This window comes from Dreissena polymorpha, chromosome 7 (genome assembly GCF_020536995.1).
Source record: "Dreissena polymorpha isolate Duluth1 chromosome 7, UMN_Dpol_1.0, whole genome shotgun sequence".
Taxonomy (NCBI): Eukaryota; Metazoa; Mollusca; class Bivalvia; order Myida; family Dreissenidae; genus Dreissena; species Dreissena polymorpha.
This window is the reverse complement of record NC_068361.1, coordinates 58227477-58250119: the sequence shown is the minus strand read 5'-3', so window position 1 is coordinate 58250119 and position 22643 is coordinate 58227477. Positions and strand designations below refer to the sequence as shown.

General features: G+C 34.6%; 2 protein-coding genes and 1 long non-coding RNA gene across 3 annotated transcripts; 1 reads left to right on the top strand and 2 right to left on the bottom strand.

Moving 5' to 3' along the window:
• Positions 1-5416: 5416 nt before the first annotated feature.
• Positions 5417-9671, bottom strand: LOC127839252 (uncharacterized). Its single transcript, XM_052367534.1, has 3 exons — positions 9525-9671; positions 6814-7119; positions 5417-6147 (listed from the first exon to the last, which is right to left on the bottom strand). The coding sequence occupies exons 1-3, from the start codon at positions 9568-9570 to the stop codon at positions 5909-5911; spliced, it is 591 nt and encodes a 196-aa protein (XP_052223494.1). The 5' UTR covers positions 9571-9671; the 3' UTR covers positions 5417-5908.
• Positions 9672-13538: 3867 nt separating this feature from the next.
• LOC127839206 (uncharacterized) lies at positions 13539-14609 on the bottom strand. Its single transcript, XR_008030221.1, has 2 exons — positions 14418-14609; positions 13539-14219 (listed from the first exon to the last, which is right to left on the bottom strand). It is a non-coding gene; the product is annotated as an uncharacterized LOC127839206 (long non-coding RNA).
• Positions 14610-16001: 1392 nt separating this feature from the next.
• On the top strand, positions 16002-17456 carry LOC127839205 (POU domain, class 3, transcription factor 2-like). The gene is made up of 3 exons (XM_052367476.1): positions 16002-16157; positions 16531-16732; positions 17105-17456. The coding sequence occupies exons 1-3, from the start codon at positions 16053-16055 to the stop codon at positions 17143-17145; spliced, it is 348 nt and encodes a 115-aa protein (XP_052223436.1). The 5' UTR covers positions 16002-16052; the 3' UTR covers positions 17146-17456.
• Positions 17457-22643: the final 5187 nt, after the last annotated feature.

Sequence of the window (22643 nt, the reverse complement as noted above, 5' to 3'; positions counted from 1 at the left end):
TCAATAATCACTGAAAAAATGACCAACGTTACGACTGTTATTGCAACTTCTTTTTTGAGGTGTGCAATTTTCGTGCTTTAATTGGGAATAAGTTGACTTTTTTCCATTTGGTATTATTGAAATGTATTCTCTCGTGTCTTGGTTTAAACTTGCAATATGTTATGACATGTGTTTTCGTTTGGACGAAGATGAAATTTCTTGATCATCGACTGTGGTAAATGATATTTCGTTTTGTTCTATATGGTGCGTCAACGAAAATGATCATTTATATTGAGAATGGATATTGCAAAGATGTATCAAACAACTGGCGTGGTCTGAATAATGTTAACAAAGTGTTGTTTTCAAATATTTAAAAAAACAAGTATAAATGCTCATATAAATTGTCTTCAAGACTGTCATTTGATTTCGTCAAATAAAAAAAGATATAATCACATTAAGATGGTGAATGCTATTTTAGTTTGTACACTTCATATGCAAGAGGACTCTGCGTTTTATTTAATAACTGTTTGGAAAACATGTAGGTTAAAGTGCACTATTTTGAAAATTTATAAATAGAAATATATTAATTCTGCCTTAATTTTCAATATAATATATGATGGCATCAAACGTTTAGTTTATATTGCTTGCATTAATTTAATTGTACATACTACATACCTTACTTTTACGTCAATCGATTAGTTACAGATATAAACTAGCATAAAAGTACGTAACTAGCAAAGTTTCAAAAGAGAAATACCCTACAATGACGTTAATAGTTACTGTAAAGGATTTGAAGTGTGTTGAAAAAAAAATGAAACAAAAACATGCGTTAACGTCCAACGTTTAATTTTATGATATTTAGAACAAGTTGTGTGGCTCATCGTCGAGGTTTCTTAAACAAACAAAAAACACGTATCTTTCTTAAAGTTTTACTTCGCATCTTAAAATGGAGACATTTCAGTAAAACGTAAAATGACATTGTTAAGAATTCCTTAAAATTTAGGCCATTGTTAAATCGGTTTAATTTCTGTAACGTTACGCTGTAACGTGAATGTCGATACACTTAATGAATTTCATGTTGATAATATATGAATGTTTATTTTTGCAATACAATTTGTAAACAATGCAGCACTTTGTATCAAAATAGCAGAATATGTCGCAATAAATACCTATTTTTTAATGTAGACTTCATGATGATTTCAAAGCCTTACAAATGCAAACACGCATATCAAACAACAGGTAAACCATCAGTTTAGAGTATATCAGTGAAACTGTCTCTTGTATAATCCGGTATAAAAGCACAAAACATTTAGAAACACATGTACACAATCGGTTTAGACTAAACCAATGAAAATGTCTCTAAAACCTACGATATAAACTAACAAAAATCAAAGAACAGACAAACAATCAGTAAAGATTATATTACTGATGCTGTATACATTGGTGCTGTTGATCAATGACCCGGTTTTCTGTAGATTCCACCTTTTTTCCAAAATGTCAGCCTTTAAAAAAACGACAACATTAGCATGAAAAGCGTGATGACCATCAAACGTCGTAATGTAAAACAAAAAATTAAGACATTATTCTTCGGGGTTGAATTTATCAATGAAAGTGACTTCTGATATATTGTTAGGTTAATTTATCGAGTTTTTTCCTTATTGTACATCTGATGATGGGGTGATTATTTTTCCAAAAGCAAATACATAATAACATTAACGACAATACATTAAAACTGCCTCCTTCTACATTATGGCATTGTAAGGAACATTTCTTGCATTTTGGTGCCAATGCTCACAGGAGTTCGAAGGAGGAACGGATGACTTCCAACTACCCAATGGTTTGGGTCGCTGGTTTATGGAGTAAACATGTGGGTACTGTTGCTGTGGGACAGGGAGGTTGATCATCGTGGATTGCTGCTGGTTTTCTGATGTGTCTGCAAAGAAAATTACGCGTAGTTTTAAATTTTGCAGACGTAACTGATCCTCATCGGTTGCAGCTGCATAATCTGCATATCCACCATAATTATAAACATGGCAACCATAATCATCACCATCATCACCACGGTTATCGCAACAACCACCAATATTATCCCTACAAATACTGCCATCATCATTATCATCACCATCATCATCACAATCATCACTATTGTAATCATCATTTGAAACATCAACATCATCATCATAAGTATTATTATCACCATTGCAATTAAAGCAATCTATATATATAATTATCCTCATCTTCGCCACCACAATCCTCACCGTATTACTAATCAATATCGTCATCATCACCGTCTCTGTAATCATCATCATCAACCTTTTCATGATTACAATTATAGCACACTTCCTCATCATGATTTAAGGGATGATCATCACTATAAGGGAGGCGTCTTAATACAAAAAACACCTACCGGCGGAACCAAAATGCAATTCTCCATTACGTCATTTCTAAAAACTGATTCTCACGTGTGTCTAATATCTTATACTCACTCATTTCTATTGATGTCGCCGCCTCACGCCTGCTGGTCCAAGCCTGATAAGGTGTCTTGCCATCAGCGGCAATGCGGCAGCAACACATGACGAAAGCAACGACGATTCCAATAAAAACAATCGCTCCAATTACGATTGGGGAAATTTTCCAATAAGAAAATTCGTCCGACTTCGATTTGGATTTGCTGTTGGGAAAGCAACAATAGCTGTAAATGCTATCAGGGACATCGCAGCAGCTGTCATAGCAGTATTCATTACCGTATGGCCCAAATCCTGTGAAACAGTTTTCTCATAAGAGACAGAACCTATAGGAAAACGAAAATTGTTGTAGCGTGTACATTTGTGACATTTGGGGAATATTTATCAATTGGGCATTTAATTTTATTGTATTTGTATTTTGTTTATTAGTGATTGAAGTCGAATATTAAGAATTGTAGTTTGTATCGTGACTTGTGGAATACTAGGTGATGTGTTGCAAATAGAAACCTTGATTGATTGCACGTACATGTTGATTAAGTGATTGATATAACGTTTGGTAAGTGTGTGATTTGTGCTGACTTAAACGAAATATGTGATTCCTTCAAAAAATTTCATAGTGTTCTTTATTTTCCGAAAGATTTGTTTGCAAATAAACAATAAATGTCAAACGAACGACGAAAAGTATGCTGATTGACAACACAATGAATAAGCGTATGGACTGTTAGCAAGGAAATAAAGTATAAGGAAGTTGATATTATTGGCATCTTACAGTTTATAGATGTCTGCGCAACCGTTGTTTATTGTTGGTGTTTTCACTTAACATACACTTTTATTTGTAAATGCAACATCAACATGCTAAAACAATATCCCGGAAAGAGAAAAATAATGCATTTGAATATCAACCGTACTTTCGTTTTGACGACTGACGACAGAAATTATTACACTAACGGTGTAAATCTTAATCTAGTTTTAGTGCAGGTTCGTTCATACGACACAAAGACACTATTTTCTTTTATGGCTCATTCCGGCTTAAAGAACTGGGTGAGTCATGTAAAATATTGAACATAATATGTTTTTTTATAAACAACTGGTAGCAAGATAAGTTGCAGATAATTGGTCAGTAACCACATTTTAAATAACTCTTGTGACCTTTTAATTCTTTTTAGATCAATTCGAGTATGAAGAATGCCCATAATATCACTTTAATACTGAATTGTAAATATACTTTTATTTAAGAAATAAAATATTTGTCTTAAAGCATAGCGATAAAAAGGATGATGTGCCGATATTTCCCATTGTAATCGAAATGAAAATCCCAGATTTGGTTCAAGAAATCAACAACGCATTGATTAAGTATGCTTCAAGTTCGGAAATGTATGGCAACAATAACATACTTCTTGCTAGGGTTTCACATTATTATCTTTTTTTAAAAACGTCTTTGGTATAGAACATGCATTTGAGTGAAGTCATCCATCTGCATTGTTATTTATGCATAATGTGTTGCAGCGGCTTTACCAGATCAAGGGCGCTCACTCGAATACACCAGTGCCTTAGTAAAATGAAACGTTAGATTGTTTATTTAAAATTTCGATTATACATTTCACCTTCTCGTGGGAGTACAAGGGTTATCCTATTGTTCCGACGAACGGCATTTATTTATCAAATGGGTACGAACCGAGTCAACTCACGCGATTGGATTTGATTGTTTCTAAATAACCTATGAGGTTACCGCTGCGAAGAGTTCGGTTCTTAGAACTTTTATGCAAACGTCAAAGAAACAATATCACCGAAAATGTCGAACCTCACTGGATTGCGAGCGAAGCGCACGAATGTATCACTTAAGTGACATGTAGCCGGTAGAATAAAGAAATAGTTATTTAGTCAGATTTCAGATATAAACCACTACTTGGTCCTGTCACCTTACAGTCAATTTACATCTGCACGCTTAAACAGTATGATCTTTTTCTTTGGACAACACTTACACCTCATTTGCAATTTAAACAAGTGGTTCATATTTATATGTTTAAACCGCGACACTTGTATCCAAAGTGTTTTTTCCGTTACAGGTTTTATCAAATATCCATACTAAATAATCATACTTATCACAGTTAATGATAATTAAATATATTGATCTTACCTGCATAAGTGAACAAAACCAATAATCCGATGAACGTTTTGTCCATTTTTTTGTTTGTTTGTGAATACCTTTCAATATTTTGTGCAATTTCTTTCCATTGATTTGGTTTATAGTTGCACGATTTGTATGCCTTTTGTTTGTTTAAACGAATATGAAATATATTGTGTTTCGACGGCGGTAAATGATACGCAACATGACACCGATGAGTTTGCCAACTTACCCACTTATCGTAGTAGCTCAAAGACAAAGTGCCTTTCATGTTAAATCGTGATTGTATGATTAACATTTCAGCTATCACAAAAGATTCCGATATAACCAGCAAACCTTTTATATATTTATCGGGTGTATTTAATTGTGTAATTATACCAATACTGATCCTGAACAATTGCATCAAATTATTTGCATTCGATATTTTAAGTTTTCTTTTAATATTAGCCACTTAACCTCTGCAATCACTGTTATGGGTTCTTCCACTTGATTATTTTTATTGTATTACATAAAATAGTGATATATTAATCTGCTATGGTGTTTTTTACATCGGCTGTGTGTAGTATTATTTTTTGAGGACGTATTTGTTAATTTGATAATTCAGCAACTTGTTAAATCTGTGTAATTGCCTTTACGCTATGCTCTTATGCGTTTTTTAAGTAATAATACAAAATTTATTTTGATAATATAACTGTTGGTAAAAGAATATATCAGCAATCAAGCAATACGTTAAGAAATTGCACACAATATTACGTAAAACATGGTCTTCCAACATTTCAATGGAAAACAAAAAAAAATACAAGCAATTCGTGTATAATAAGTCAGTGCACCTGTATTTTAATCTCATGGTAATACAACACAAAACATCAAGTAGCATGTAAACAATCGTTTCAGGAGAAATCTTCGAGTCTGTCATTTTTAAAAGATAAAGAATACAGTGCATACAAGGTTTTTGTTGAAAACAAATCATTTTATTTAGCAAGGCTATGAAAACAACGAGTCTTGAGGAGTGGAACACCTTTTCGTGCAGAGATAGTAAACGTATTGCTACCTTTATTACATGTCAACCTTATGAAAAAAAACACTAAAAAAATAGCCGTTTTTGCATTAAAAACATAAATACCATCAAATGTCGAAATCTGAAAGCACAAAATGACGTCTTTGTTATGCGGGTGATGGCTTTATCCCTGCAGGTTATTTTTTAAATATAGCTTGGATTATTATCGGGGGTTGATTACATCATTACACACCTGAAAATGGGATAAATTCTGTTCAATATCATAACATTATAGCATTTACTTCAATACTATTAAATTGTCCGTTTGATATAACGCCATTTCTAGTATTTTGGAAGATTGATTGCATATTGTTTCCCTTGCTCGGAGGAGTACGGGGGAGGAACTGACGTCTGCGAACCACCAGACTGCATGGGGTCCTGAAGTACGCCGAACTGGGGAACCATGCCGTAGGGTTGGTGGTCCATGGGGTAGGGTTGCGGGTACATGGGGTTGGCTTGATGGTACTGTTGCGGGTAAGGGAGTCTGTTCATCGTTGATTGCTGCTGGTTTACTGATGAGGCTGCAAAACAATTATTCCGAGGGTTGAACTTCGCAAAAGTCAATAACCATCATAGGAAGAGACTGCATAAACTTAACTACCACCATCATGGTGATGAATAAAACCAGAATTAGCATCCTCACTGCCAACATCACCATTAGTTTCATCATCGTTATCGCTATCATCATAATCACAACCATCAATCTAATAATCATCATTATAACTACCCCATCATCATCATCAATCTAAATAATACCACTAGAATGCAACACATATATATCATCCTTCATTTCATCACCATCACCATAGTTATCATTAATGTCATCTTCGTCACCAACATCATGCTCATTATCATCATCAATCAAATGTGGTCGTTTCTAACTACAGTAACTAACTCGTTTCTAATATAATTATGATACTCACTCATGTCTGATGTCTGATACTCACTTTTTTCTATTGTCTGAAACTCACTTATTTCTAATGTCTAAAACTCACTCATTTCTAATGTCTGATACTCACTCATTTCTAATGCATGATACTCACTCATTTCTAATGTCTGATACTTACTGATTTCTAATGTCTGATAATCACTCATTTCTCATGTATTATACGCACTTATTTCTAATTTCTAATACTCACTCATTTATAATGCCTGATACTCTCTCATTTCTAATGTCTGATACTCACTCATTTCTATCGACGTCGTCCCCACACGCCTGCTTGAAAAGGCCTGAACGCGAGTCTTCCCGTTAACGGTCACGCAACAACACATGATTATAGCTACGCCGCTTCCAATGACCACGATAGCTCCAATGACGATTGGGGCAATTATCCAATAAGAAAATGAAACCGAGCTCGTATAAGAGTCGTAGTAGCTGCTTTTGGAGATGCAGCAATAGTCGTAGTAGCTAGGTGAGCTAACGCAGCAGTAGTTGGTGCAGTATGAATAGTCTAAGTACCCTGTGTGACAGTACTCGTAACATGACACCGGACCTAAAGAAAAACGAAAAACGAAAGTTTTACAATGGACATGTTTGGTATTTATAAAATATGTGTTGGATGAGTAAATGATATAATATCTCTTTACTGTGTGATTGTTTTGAATGGAATATTTGACAGATATGTTACTGATTATTTTGTAGGTTGATTTGTATAATGTATGTGATGTACTGTTAATAAAATACTTTATATGTTTCTTTTTTGCTCTGTGATGTATGTGGCATTTACCAATAATGTGATCTGTACAAACGTACACACAATGTGAGCTTGGAAAAAGTCTAGTTCGTGTGGGTTATTTTAAGCATATTGCAAATCGGCAATGAATTTACGATTAACTAAGACAAGTATTGATACTAGCGCAAGTCAAAACAATGACAGCGTAATTAGACTGTTGAAAAGAAAAACACTAATCTGAAGTGAATTATGATTTGTATTATATAAAAAAGGAACTAAATTCTTATCTTAAAGCATAAAAATGCAAGGATGGTCATCCGTCATTTTCCATTGTAATATAAGAAAAATTCCCAAGGTTGCTTAGGAGATGAACAACATCATAAGATCTCTTGTCATTGTGTTTTCTATTTAATGATAGGTATAGCTAATTTCATAGTGTAAATGAACAGCGCCTAAGGTATGCAACATTAATTTGAATAAAGTTTATGTCTGCAAAATGACATTTGAATTTCTCCAGTAAGACAAGTGTATTCGTTTCTTAACTATGAACTTTCATTTTTTTGATGTGCTTATGTGACGAATTGTTTACTCCACGTGACTTGTGTACTCTCAATTTCGAAGTCCATTACCACAACTCTCGTAACTGCTTTTTAGACGTTTTGTGTGAACGTGTTCATTTGAATGTGTGATAATTAATAAAAGCGATGGGATAAATCAAGTAAGTTTTTACTGAATTATTGTATTGTAATATTTATCACGCACGTTTAGAAACGTATGTGTATGTGCACAAAAAAATTAGTTCCTTCGTTATCGAATGTAAATATTGCGTACGAAAATACGTTCTTAAATTCGGCTCGTTGTTATTTAAATCGCTCAGGATATTGTATTACTTTTTAACATTAGATGTTTCCCTTTAAGTATTTGAAAAAGCGTGTGTAGTGAATTTCATTTCTGAAAATGGTCTTCAGTTTACGGTTGAAAACCGTTGTGTAATATGTTTTCGTGACCGCTAGCTTACATTTTTAGCCTTGCGCTTAAATTATAAATTTAAACAAACATGCGCTGGTCAATTTATGTTAGGGTCTGCTTGTATTTAATTTGAACAGTAGTAATACTATAACTTTTGTCACTGTTGAAATAGTTTGGTATTTATGAAGTATTTCATTAAATATTGCAAAAAAATATATAATTCGTGACATTGTGTCATTGTACATTTCTAATACGCTTTACCAAACTGTCACCTAAGTGTTGAAAAAAAGAATCGTGAACTTATTGTAAATAATGTTCTAGTTTGGTAATTAAGGTGTTTGTTTGATAGTTTTCAAAATGATTGTATGTGGAACATATCGTTATGATTTAGAAATTTCCGTTCTAAATGTGTTCTAAATGTGTGTCAATTTTAATACGTGTTTCATTTTATTTAAAGATTTCCGACAAAAAAATCAAATGTGTTTAATGACTTACATTTTAAAATGTCTAGATAATTTTTTAAGAAGATGGAAACTGCGAAGTACAGGTACATTTATAATATTCCTTTTCATATACGTTTACTTCTTTCCGGAAATGCTGTTCTCTCTCTAGTATGCGTTCAACCATCAAGGTCAATGCAAAGATGTGTATGTCCAATCGCAAATGAAAAATGTCCCCTTTTCAAAATTGTCATGGCCATTAAATATCAATGTTTTTATTGTAAATTTACTGACCACGTTGCATTTGCCGAGATTGTCGTCTAGTTGATGTAAATCCACTGTCGTGTTCTACATTTACTACAACCTGGTGATTTGTAAACCAGTTGTATGTATTAATCATTTAATATAATTGGATTATGAAATGTGAGTGATTAATTAAATAATTGTTATATTCACTTAGTGTTTATTTCATAGTTTCGCACGATTTATTCTGCTTGTAAAAACGGTGTTATCGATTTGTTTATTTTTTTTCTTTTAATGGCTATATAGTTCATCGTTTATTTTTCAATGGAAAAACACATTTATGGAACAAGTTAACCATGTGCCCCCACCCCACACCCACTACACTTATATATCCGGTTTGCTAGCAAGTCTAGTAAGATCTGCAGGCTTTAATAACACGCGTGCTCTCTTTTCTCCAAGGTACAGAGTTATTTCAACATATATGTTTTAAACACGAGACTTTTCGTAACATGTAAATGTTTTATAGCAAACATCAATACACAATAATCATATAATTCAATATTATTATCTTACCTGTACACGCGAAAAGAAAACACAGTCCGACGATTCTTATAGCCATGATTTTAATTTCAATATATTTTATACGCAACAAATATACCCAACTATCTAGAACACTTAGTTTTCTCGATCAACAATATATCTTATTCCGCGTATGATGAGTCCAAATATGCAGTTTTAAGGTCAGGGTATTTAATTTTAAAGTATTGGATTATCGGATTTAAAAATCAAATACAAATGAATCAGAGAGACTCTCACAAAACGCAAAACAAAAAGAACCTGAAACCAGTGAAGTACAGCGTTTTGATAAAAATAAGGATCCAGCTCGTACTTCTCTTGTCCCGAAAACTTCGGTCAGCTGTCTGTATTAAAATAGCTTCTTATTCTCAGAACCGCTGATGTGCCTCGAAATTCGTTTTAAGCAAATATGTTTTCGTATTAAATTTCCTATAATATTTAACAAAACCATCTTGTTTATCGGTCGGAAAACAACAATTTGGTGCGAATATATTAAACACCGTGGGGACAAAAGGACAAGGCTTCATTTTTCCAACCGAAAAGTAATGATTGTGCGTTCAAATTTCGATGTTAGCATTATTTTAAATATACATGTTTATGTTCAATGTTAATGAGACTATATTTTTAAATGAATTGATCAGTTTTGGGATTTCCATCTGCATTGTTAACACAACTTTGTTCTCTGTTTTTGTAATTAAAATTAACATGGTCATTATGTTGTAATTATTTATAAAACAAACTAATTATAAGTTGTTGACAATTTACTAAGTATGCATTTACATACGCCAAAATGCATTTACGATGTAATTCAACATTTTCAATATTGTTTCAAAATCATCATCAAACATTTAAAAAACGATGTCCGAGAAACTAATAATAAGCCCGCCTTAAAACATTGCTTTCACCGGTCCTATCGCATATCCACATGTCAAACTTGTGCAATACAACACCGGTACGTGCAATGATTTTCCAAACATACTCTATTATAGTAGCACACTGAAAAGATACCTCTGAATATAAATCGTGATTGCATTATTGAAAACTTAGCTATAACAAAGGATTTCAATTTAAACGAGCAAAACGTTTGTTCTGATCGGGTTTATATATCTTTTTAAACGTTTTTTTAATTTTGTAAATGTGCCAAATTTTATATTGTGATAAAGTATTTTACATTTTAAGTTGTATTTCATAAGCAACCACGCTGCTACAATTACTGGTGCTCAATTTGTTATTGTTGGCTCGGGAACTACTTAAAGGGGCCTTTTCACAGATTTTGGCATGTATTGAAATTTGTCATTAAATGATTTATATTGATAAATGTAAACATTGGATCTAAAAAGCTCTAGTAAAAAAAAAGAATAAAATTAAAGAAAGAAACAAGTAATCCTCAACCGGGCTAGAACCACTTACCCCTGGAGTAAAAGTCTAACACTAAGACCACTCGGCCATCCGTGCCTATACAATGAATGATGTATGTTATACTTTATATAAGAAATCCTCGTAGTGTCACAAAATATATCGAAGACAACAGAATTCTCCAAATTATTCAATCGTTTCGCGTTGCAACGCTTTATAATTGTCATGTCTTTAAATCGTCAAAAGATGCATATAATGGCTATTTTAATTAGAGCATGATAAATGTTCAGTCTTACTGATTCCTCAAATATCATAACTAAACGAAAATTTGCGAATATGAAACAACTTTTTTTAATTTGTCAATTTACCAAGACGTGAAAATGCCCCTTTAAGATAACACACGGTAGTGTACAAATGTAAAACACGCCTGTAGCGATGAATGGTTTGGTGTTTCTCCCTGCCACGAGCGGCAAGATGGTAGATGAAGGTGCCACCTTCAGGACAGCGGCGATCTCGGGTCCGGAGCAACTTGTGGGTGACCTAGTTGACCCGCTGGCGGTCAGTCGATGTGTGGGTAAATGCTTGGAAGGTTTAGGAGTATTGCCAATCGGGATATAAAACCACATTAATGACTAAACTGACATACCGGGAACGATGGCTCGCTATCATTTAAAGTAACTCTTTACCACCGAAGGTACCCACACACTATGAATGCACAAACAATCAATATACATAGTTAAGCATGGGAACTGTATATTTGTTTAAGCAAAAGTTCTTGTTTAATTAAAAAGCATAGCTCATTTCCTTTTCGGTATCTAAATACGCCATCGTACACGCAACATATACAATTCCTCGATGCTGCATCGGGCGCGGAAAGACTTAACACCCTGAATACAAAATCCTGCGTTACGATTAGTTTTGGCATTTTTTGGTACTTAAAGAAGTTGAAACACTATGAAAAACAGTATTATTATGACGAGAATAGTTTTACTTTTTTGCCAAATTGAAAATTGTATATATATATATATATATATATATATATATATATATATATATATATATATATATATATATATATATATATATATATATATATATATATATATATATATATATATATATATATATATATATATATAATATCTATATATTATGACTCAAATCATTATGTTTGTCACATACACGCAAATAGACTTTTAAAACAAACTAATTGTGCCGTCATAAAAAGAATCATTAAAAGATCCAAGTTATTAAAGTAATATCATCGGATACCAGGTTTGCTTACATTCACCAATATTGCAAATTATTTCATTTGTAGTGATAACGCAAAATATAAAGTTGTATTTACGCTGGTATTTTAAAGGCGTGATATTTATATTATTCGAAAAATTTAACGATCAGCAATTTATTTTTCATCGATTCGTCTCTACAAAATTTTCAAGGTTCATACATTTGAATACCGACGGTATCTCATCATCTTCCAAGAAAAAACCTAGTTTCATTTTCGTTTTCGCCAACTGAGAAATGATGCATAATACACTTCAGCAAAATGATGGGAAACCGAGTAAGAACTTTGGCTTTCGGAAAGAATAAGCCTTCTTGTGTTATACACACCGCACTTGTTCACCATAAGAGGAGTATGGTAACGGACGGGATATTTTAAATAATAAAGAATGTTTATCCAAGTTTATCCAATCAAATTGAAAACAGAATTGTCGCCCTGTCGTCATCGTATTATCACATTGTCGCCATGGTACAATCGCGTAATCGTACTGTCGTCATCGCATTGTTGCCATCGTACTATCGCACTGTTGCCATTGTATCGTCGCACTGTCGTCATCTTACTATCGCATTGTCGCCATCGTACTATCGCACTATCGCATTGTCGCCCTATGGAATAAATGTGTAACCACGATGGTCCTTACGGTATTCCGTATTTTTGCTGAACGTGGGCCTTTTTGATGAAAGAGTAGCTTCAAATGATCATAATGTATTGTTTGATTTCGGAATGCATTAACTACATGTATTTTTGTATTATCCATCGAGGGTTTCATCCGTTATTATCTGCAATCAATAAGTTTTTCAAACTAAGATTTTTAGTAACCGATGTTGCCCTTTTTTAAACGGCATAGTCCTTTTAAGAGTTAAACAATATTCGAATATAGCTATGTTATAAAGGTCCCTAATACAAAGCACCATTTTGTTAGGTATTTTCAAAGGCCCATAGCTCAGGAATCTATGTATTATTATCTTGAACATGTACTGGTCATCGTGATGACATATTTGAAGTTATTATTTAATTGTTTGATGAATATTAAAGTAGTTGTCGCTACAAACGTAACATTTTCTGCGAACTGACCTATTGACAAATTTACCGACGAAGTGACTCCAAAACACAAATAAAACTATAAGTAAAAAAAATCGACGAACTTTTTTTGTCATGTAATGGTTTTATTACTTATTGGCAATTTTGAGAGTTTGGGAGGGGGTAGCATCTGCGGGGATGGGGTAGTAGCTAATGCCGAGCGCCTGTGCTAAAAAATATACCACCTTCAAATATAATACACACATGTACTTTTGTTTTCATTAAACGACCGCTGTAAATTACTGTGTGACATGTATAGTTATAAGTAATTATACTAATTTCGTAACACAAACAATATAATATATCTTATTCGATTTATCTTTTCATTTTCTCAATTTTCTGTCTGTTTTATGAACATATCAAATACAAATGAAAATCGCTGAAATAACACGTATGCCAATAAATGACATCGCTTAAACACAAATACTGAACGTGTTGATACTAAGGTTAAAATATAAGTAAGTTTATATCATTGGCGGTTATTTCGTCAAAAATAGTGACAGTGGAATTAAATTTAATTGCATATTCAAAGTACACAAATATATGTATCATATAATACCTATAAAACCGAAACCAAGTTCGTATAAGAACTTAAGTAGCGGCACTTTTTTAAGTTTTTCAAAATGTCTCAGAAATGTGAATTATATAATTTAGGTCAATAACTTAATGCAATGTACACAAACGTCAGTGCGGTCAAAGTCCATGGGTTAGTGTCCATTCTTCCCATCCTCGCCGTTAGCGCCGAAAATGCCCCCGCGTCCTCCTCTTCCGCCTCGTCCCCCGCCGGCACCCCCGCCTCCCCCTCCGCCCCCAGCTCCAAACAAAAAACCATCCTCTCCATCCTGGCCGTTTCTACCGTAGCTCCCTCCTCTGCCGCCACTTCCGGCTCCCAACCCACCGCCGCCACCACCACCACCACCGCCTCCTCTTCCGTAGCCGCCATAACCGCCACCGCCGCCGTTACCCATGCTCTGTGGACCAGAGGTATTGAACGTTAAGTTATGAAAAGAATACGGTGACAGAAAAGAAGGAAATGTATTGTTCCGATTACTACCCCCATTGAAACTTTATCAAAACATTAAAAAACAACAACAACAGACTGTTCATGTAATATTGAACTTATTAAATAATAAATATTTGAAAAAAATTGAACGCATATTTCGGCTTACCCTTCTCTTTGGCCAAATGGGTTACTATTTTAATATAATAAAATCCAAAAATGTAACAAAAATACAGAGATCTAGCGCGAAACGATTTCGTGGATTTTCGTTACCGTTTATTTGCCGCGGGAAGAGATTAGAAAATTATAGGAATAACTATAGAAAAGGAAAGTAAAAGTCTGTGATTATTAACCATTTGTATATTTTTAGTTGCAAATCGAATAATTGTAACGTTACATTTATAGCACATGGGAAAAACGGGCTTTTATCGCATTTTTGTGTTGATAGTAAAACCAGTCATTTTGTGGAATCCCATTGAATATTTATTGCGCAATTTCCCAGGAAACGCCCACTTTACGTACCACCTGTGTTATTTGACAAATGTTATAGTTTGTGTGAGAATCTTTTTCTGAAAATGCAAAACGAAAATACGTTTCTGAATTGAAGGCATTGTTCTCATGTTCTGTTTGTTTCTGTGTATATGCTAACAATGAATACATGTATAAAACACCTTTAAACATACTATTTTAATGCCGTTTTTTAACACATACCTAAGATACCACTGCACTGTGTTGTGGATTGTGTCGCTACATTTAAACCACAAAGTAAAACTAATATGAATATATAAATATGAGCCGCGTTCTGGGAAGACGGGGCTTCATGCATTTGTCGTCCCGTATTAGCTTGAACAGCCTGCACAGGCTAATCAGGGACGACAATTTCCGCCTTATTTGGAGTTTCGTTCAGAAGAGACTTTTTTAAAGTGTCGATCCTTATGAAACCGTGCATATTGCACAGGCTAATCTGGGGCGACACTTGACGCACGTGCGTGCATTAACCCCCGTTTTCCCAGAGTGTGGTTCACTTATTTATTGATATGTATCAGGTAACAATGACTGGAGTCAAATTAAGTGTTTGTACAATATTCTCCAACTGAATAAAATTTCAATCAGAAACGCCAATGCTTTCTCGTTATCTGTGATAGTAACACATTTACAGCGCTAATAATTCGCATGCATGTCTGTATTGTGAACGTCGGTAGCTTCGTATCATTAGTAAGTGTATTTAAATTTAAATCGTTATTTACTAGTTCCTTTTTTACTGTGAACTATATGCATGCAAACAGTGGCAATGTATTCATATAATTGCACTGTTTTTCATACAATAAGAAAAATAGCTTAATAAAAAGATCATCCTTTAAGATCTTTAATAATTATACTCGTGTTTGTATTACAGGTGGTTAGCGTGTGGCTATGATATTAATTAATGAAAACATCATTTTGAATGATACATAATTAATATCATAGCCACACGCTAACCACCTGTGGTTTGTACCGGTTGCCGTTTTATAGGGAGGTAACAAATGCAACGATTTTAGCCACCGGATTGAAACATAGCAATTCTGTAATAACTAGTAATAACAGACCCCATCACTTTTCTTTTCACGAATGAAATACATGATCAGTGGGTGAATGAATTAAACGTCTTTCATTTTCATATATTTCAGATCTAAGACAAGCTCGAACGGGGTCAATTTCCTCAGTGACATCGTCAAGATGGATTTCCACCATTTTCGGAAAACAATGACTTATCTTGTTTTTCTTTCGCAAAGGTTTTGGGAAAACCGGGTGGAGAAACCGCGAGATGGCGTTTTTTCAGCGCTATATTAACGCGCGTTTAGCACGCATGTTCAATCTGAATAAACAAACATTTGTATTTGCCGGACTTTTTGTTTCTGTTTTACATCAGGTATGTTTACGTTGTTTCGTAAATTCGCAAATAGAAGGCTTTGCAATTTAATAAAAGCTGCGAAAATACGCTCGCATAATAACACTTTATGACTTAATTATTGACACTAAAAGCAGTCAGTTACTAGTATTTAATACTTATGTTACTATATATAGCTAAACAAATAAAGTACGTTTACAAACAGTTTCGTATGCGACATAATCAAGCTTATTTACCAAACCTCACTTCTGCTACAGTGTATTAGAACTACAATGGATTTTAATAAGTAAATCTCTTGATTATCTTTAAATGTTATGCTTAACTCTTGTTTAGAATTTGATCATCTTCTAAATAAGGAAGGAAGTTGTTTTGAACTAAGAATTATAAAACGTAGGTGTTTACTATGGGCAACGGGGGAAGTGGCGGTAGCGGTGGCGGCGGTGGAGGCGGCGGTGGTGGAATGTTTGGAGGAGGATCCGGTGGGGGCGGCGGCAGTTGGGCGTGGCCGACGGACCGACAGCGTCCCGACTCACTTCCGGTTACGTCATTTTCGGTTACGTCTGTTGGAGGGAGGGAGCCATACTCTATTACACTAGGTGCGAACGAAGAGTTTATGCTTTTTGCGCATAAACTGTGTGTAAACCTATAAATTGCTTTACAAAGGTTACACTGATTAACTGGCATGGATTTACATCTTTTGACACAAGGAAGTTTCTATCTGTAATATAAAGCGTAAACAATACAAATAATAGCCTAACCGACGTTCCACTGAAAATAAAATGCCCTTGTTCATTGTTTTGATTACTATCTGCGCAATTTAGGAGAGAATTATTGTTTTCTGTGCTCCGGTTCGGAACTAACTCTTTGAGTTGAAATGAGTTGTTTTACAAAGATTTTTCTGTATCTGTACGAAAATCAGTTAGTATCATATGTAAGAAAACACTTGCAATATGCCTCGCTTTTTCCAGGGTTTCTCCTGGCCAACGATGACAAAAACTATCCTACATAGCAACGGTGTTTTTCAGCTGTCATGGTAACAACCACGCGTGAATGAATTGTATGCATTCGTTTTTATGTTTGAATGTGTGCGTGGTTATTGCGAACTGTATGTTGTATAGACGATCAGATTTGCATCGATCTGAACAAATATGTGCGTTGAATACAGTTATTATTAAAGGCGTACATACTTTGTTTGAAGTACATGTATCATCATGTATCATCATTTATCATCATTTATCATCATTTATCATCATTTATCATCATTTATCATTCATCATTGTACTAGCAGCATTTTGTCATTAAATAAAATGAAAAGAAAAAGGGGTTTTGTTCGATGTCAGTGTTAAGTATAATTTTATTCAGATATTAAAAAGGCATTAAAATGCTCAAGCTTACGTTAGCAAATTGCTGGCACCTGATTTGACTTGTATATTGTATGAAATAAAACTCTAAATATTGGGAAACCAATATATTATTTTTCAAAATTTAAAGATTTTTTTATATTAAGATAGTGGGACACCCACAATCGCCTGCATTTGTTATTATTATTTGAGCCTCGTACTGGGAAAACTGCGCTTAGTGCATTTGCATAAATTGTTATCCAAGATTAGCATGTGCAGTTTACACAGGCTTATCAGGGACGACAATCCGCATCAAACGGATTTTCGTTCAGAAGAGACTTCCTCTAAACGATATAGTCCATTAAAGCGGAAAGTGCTGTCCCTGATTAAACTGTGCGGACTGCACAGACTCTGGGATGACATTTTTCGCATATGCATTAAAGGGATCTTTTCACGGTTTGGTAAATTGACAAAATTGAAAAAAGTTGTTTCAGATTCGCAAATTTTCGTTTTAGTTGTGATATTTGTGAGGAAACAGTATTACTGAACATTAAACATAGTCCAATATAGCCATTATATGTATCTTTTGACGATTTGAAAACCTAAAAATTATAAAGCGTTGCAACGCGAAACGATTGAATAATTTCGAGAGTTCTGTTGTTGTCGTTTAAATTTACGAAACTACAAAGATTGCTTATATAACGTATAAAATACTTAAACTGTGTATATTCGGCGGAATAGCCGAGAGGGCTAATGCGTTTTACTTCAGACTAACTCGAGGACTCCGGGGGTCACTGGTTCGAGCCCTGATACCGACTACTTTTTTTTCCTTGTTTTTATTTTATTCTTGATTTTTTACTGGAGCTTTTAAGATCCAATGTTTACATTTATTAATATAAAGCATTTAATGACAAACTTCAAAATATGCAAAAATCTGTGAAAAGGCCCCTTTAAGCCCAATATTATCAGAACTCGTCTTAAAGTCAGTTTGCCCGGCACGATTTTAAATCGGTTTAACGCCGATTTATCGATCAAACCACATTAGCTCTGCAAAAAGTGTGTCATCCTCGCAAGGAGATTACTTTTAAGATGTTTTCTTCTTTGAGAAAATTTGAAAATTATCTTTTAAATCAATAAGATTCTATTATGATAAGATTTTATGCATTTGCATCGAAACAAATACAATTGTGCTCAAAGAATCACTTTTTTACTTCCTTAACATATATATTCATGCATTGGACGTATTACATGGATTCATAACAACAACCAGGTGAAATAAATCAGCCGAATGTAAATAGAAGTTTAAGCTATATTCATATTTTAAATTCATTACTGTGTTAATTAACATCCAATAATTTACAACAAATATCGAGGCAAGAATTATGTCTTTAATTTGGCAAAAGTCGGCGCTTTTCTAGTATTAGCTAAGAACCGGCAATAGGGTCACACATATTTTATATATCAATACCAGTAGAAACTAAAACGGCAAGCATTAATTTCATATTGCACAAATATTGAGATTTAAACAAACACATAGTCAGGTACAGACTAAAGATGAAAATATTGGACCCAGCATACAAATTCAGATACATTAAGGAAGTTTTAACCGTAGTTTGTGGTTCCTTCGTCGATTAAATAGAAAGATTATTATGGCTGGCCAAAGTTAATAAAATTCTTGGTATTGCGATAAGCATAAAAACAGTGTCCTATATTCATAATGTGCAAGTTATTTCTCTTCCGTATTTTACTAGATACAAGTAAGAAAACAAATATTTTACTATATACAAGTCAAAAAACAAACTAAGCCGTTGGGCTTATTGCATGCGCGTAGTGTCGTCACAGATTAGCCTGTGCAGAAAACGCTCAAGCAGGGACGACACTTAACGCCTAAACTGGACTTTAGCTACGAATAGACTTCTTTGAAAGAAAAATACCATAAAAGCGGAAAGTGTCGTCCATGATTAGCCTGTGAAGACTGCGTGTGCTAATCTGGGATAACACGATACGCACATGCATTAAGCCCAGTTTTCCAATGTCGAGGCTCAATTCATTCCATCATACAGAACGCATGATTGATATAACAATCATATCTGATAATGTTTGGGGGTTCTAAACACTGTTGAGAAACGCCAAAACAGTGCAGTGTAGTGACGTAATTTTCTTTATATAAATCACGTCAGTTGATGTTTTAATTTCGGGTTAAGCCTCTTTTTTTGTTAACACACGAAGTAAGAAAAATGCGAAAATGATTGGATAAATAGAATACCAGGTAAGTGCTAATTACAAATACGTAAATTGGCTCGGCATAGCAACCAGAACCTCTGGCCACTCGCCAAGGCTTGTGGTTAAGGTATTCTAAGCCTTGCTGAATAAACTTATTTAGTATTCGACTAGATCTTCGTTTTCTATATGTATTCATCATATGGTACTTAAAATATGTATTCAAGATATGGTACTTAAAGGATGTATTCATCCTATGGTACTTAAAGGAGGTATTCAGCATATGGTACTTAAAGGATGTATTCATCATATGATATTTAAAGGATGTATTCATCATATAGTAATTAACGGATGTATTCATCAAATAGTACTTAAAGGATGTATTCATCATATGGTACTTAGAGTATGTATCCATCATATGTTACTCAAAGGATGTATTCATCATATGGTACTTAAATGATGTAACATCATATGGTACTTCAAGAATGTATTAATCATATGGTACCTAAAGGATGTATTCATCATATGGTACTTAAAGGATGTATTCATCATATGGTGCTTTAAGCATGTATTCATCATATGCTACTTTAAGGGACCGTTTCAATTTTTGTTATATTGACACAATTGAAAGAAAAGGTTTCAGATTTGCAAAATATTTTTTTATTTATGATATTTGCGAAGAAACAATAATACTGAACATTTACCATGCTCTCAAATATCCATAATATGCATCTTTTGACGCTTTCAAAAACCTGAAAATTATAGAGCATTACCAACGCGAAACGATTGAACAATTAGGAGAGTTCTGTTGTTATCGTTATATTGTGTTACATTACGACGATTACTTATATAAAGTATAAAATGAACAACCCACAACGTGTGCACGAATGGTCGAGTTGAGTGAGACTGTTACTCTAATGTTGAGGATTCCTTATTTTCATTCTTAAATTTTATTCTTGTTTTATACTTGAGCTATTTAGTTCCAATGTTTACATTTATCAATTTATAGTATTGAATGACAAACTGCAATACAACCCAAAATCTGTGAACAAGGTCTCTTAAAATACAATGTCAGTGTTGATATGGACAATCCCGGTGCAGTTGATAAAAATGTACTTAACACTTGATTGCCATTTAACACCTTTTGCAATTTTCTGGGTGTTTCATGAAGATTTTTTAACGAACATATTATATTGCTATTGACAATTTAATATACTAACCATCAACATTGCTTATTAACACCAACTAGTATGCGTACAAGACATGAGCACCGTGTGTAGCATTTGTGAATGCGTATCTGTTATACATGTACATACATATAACATAAACAAAATAAAATTGAAAACAAAAATCTTCAAATATTTAATTCTTTCTCCCTTGAAAAAGTTTACAAGCAATGACAGTAACATCACCCGATACGACTCGAGTTAGTCTGTTCAACAGGCCTTAGGTTAACGGAGTTAGCCTGTACGGACAGGCAATGGTATTACCATCATACCATTTGGTATGGGGTTAGCCTGTAGATAACCTGGATCAAAGATCTATAAATAAATAGTTTATTTATAGATAACGAAGGAAAAGGGATTATGTCACGGTATCTCGATCTCTCGATTATTTATTGAAAATAATGAAGAAAAACGCCCTTTTAGGTCTTGAACTTTAAAAAAAAAAGTTAAATATGGAATGCAAATATTTATTTTATTCAAGGAATTTAGAACATTTTAAGATTGAATATAATAAATGCTAAAGTAAATCTATCTTGTTACCTCGTGGTTTATTTGTAATACCTGTGAAATGTACAATAGATTCAATATATTGAAAAACACTATGCATTTGTTGATACATGTAGTTAAATTATATTTAAGTATGCAATAGAAAAAATAATAACAAACAAAAAGTATGAACGTAATTTTATTTAATTATTTTTTTTAATAAATTACCCATCTATTTATCTAATTATTAATTAATTCATTCATTTATCCTTCCATCCGTCCGTCAGTTCGTCCATCCGTTTGTTTGTTCGTTTGTGCGTTCGTGCGTTTGTTTATTGTTTGTTCTTTTGTTATTTCGTTATTTTTTGATTTTGGTCTTTGTTTAATTCTTTTTTTCGTTTGTTCGTTCGTTCGATCATTCATTCGTTCGTTCGTTCATGCATTTATTCATTCATATATGTATTTATGTTTTAAACATTTTTGTTTTGTTTTTTGTTTTTATTTAATTATTTATGCGTTCATTCATTCATTAATCTTTCCATCCCTTCGTCCGTCCGTTTTTTTTCCGTTACTTTGTGCGTTCGTGCGTTTGTTCATTGGTTCGTTCGTTTGTTAATGAGTTCGTTCGTTTGTTCTTCCATCCATCTATCCATCCATCCATCCATCCATCGATCGATCCATCCAACCTTCCTTCCTTCCTTCCTTCCATCCATCCTTCCTTCCTTCCTCCTCCCTCCCTCCCTCCCTCCCTCTCCTCCCTCCCTCCCTCCCTCCCTCCCTCCCTCCTCCCTCCCTCCCTCCCTCCCTCCCTCCCTCCCCCTCCCTCCCTCCCTCCCTCCCTCCCTCCCCTCCCTCCGCCCTCCCTCCCTACCTCCCTCCCTCCCGCCCTCCCTCCCTCCCTCCCTCCCTACCTCCCTCCCTCCCCCCCTCCCTCCTCCCATACCTCCCTCCCTCTCCCTCCCTCCCTCCCTCCCTACCTCCCTCCCCTCCCTCCCTCCCTCCCTCCCTCCCTCCCTCCCTCCCTCCATCCCTCCCTCCCTCCCTCCCTCCCTCCCTCCTCCTTCCCTCCCCCCTCCCTCCCTCCCTCCCTCCCTCCTCCCTCCCTCCCTCCCCTCCCTCCCTCCCTCCCTCCCTCCCTGACCTCCCTCCCTCCCCCCCTACCTCCCTCCCTCCCTACCTCCCTACCTCCCTCCCTCCCTCTCTAACTCCGTCCCTCCCTCCGTCCCTCCCTCCGT

Excerpts from the sequence above, each read along its gene's own strand:
- LOC127839252 (XM_052367534.1), bottom strand. The coding sequence starts at position 9,570 with ATGGCTATAAGAATCGTCGGACTGTGTTTTCTTTTCGCGTGTACAG. Across the intron at positions 7,120-9,524 it reads TTTTCTTTTCGCGTGTACAG|GTCCGGTGTCATGTTACGAG; the intron begins GTAAGATAATAA and ends GTTTTTCTTTAG. Across the intron at positions 6,148-6,813 it reads GACGACGTCGATAGAAATGA|CCTCATCAGTAAACCAGCAG; the intron begins GTGAGTATCAGA and ends ATTGTTTTGCAG.
- LOC127839205 (XM_052367476.1), top strand. The coding sequence starts at position 16,053 with ATGGCGTTTTTTCAGCGCTATATTAACGCGCGTTTAGCACGCATGTTC. Across the intron at positions 16,158-16,530 it reads TTGTTTCTGTTTTACATCAG|GTGTTTACTATGGGCAACGG; the intron begins GTATGTTTACGT and ends TATAAAACGTAG. Across the intron at positions 16,733-17,104 it reads GCCATACTCTATTACACTAG|GGTTTCTCCTGGCCAACGAT; the intron begins GTGCGAACGAAG and ends CGCTTTTTCCAG.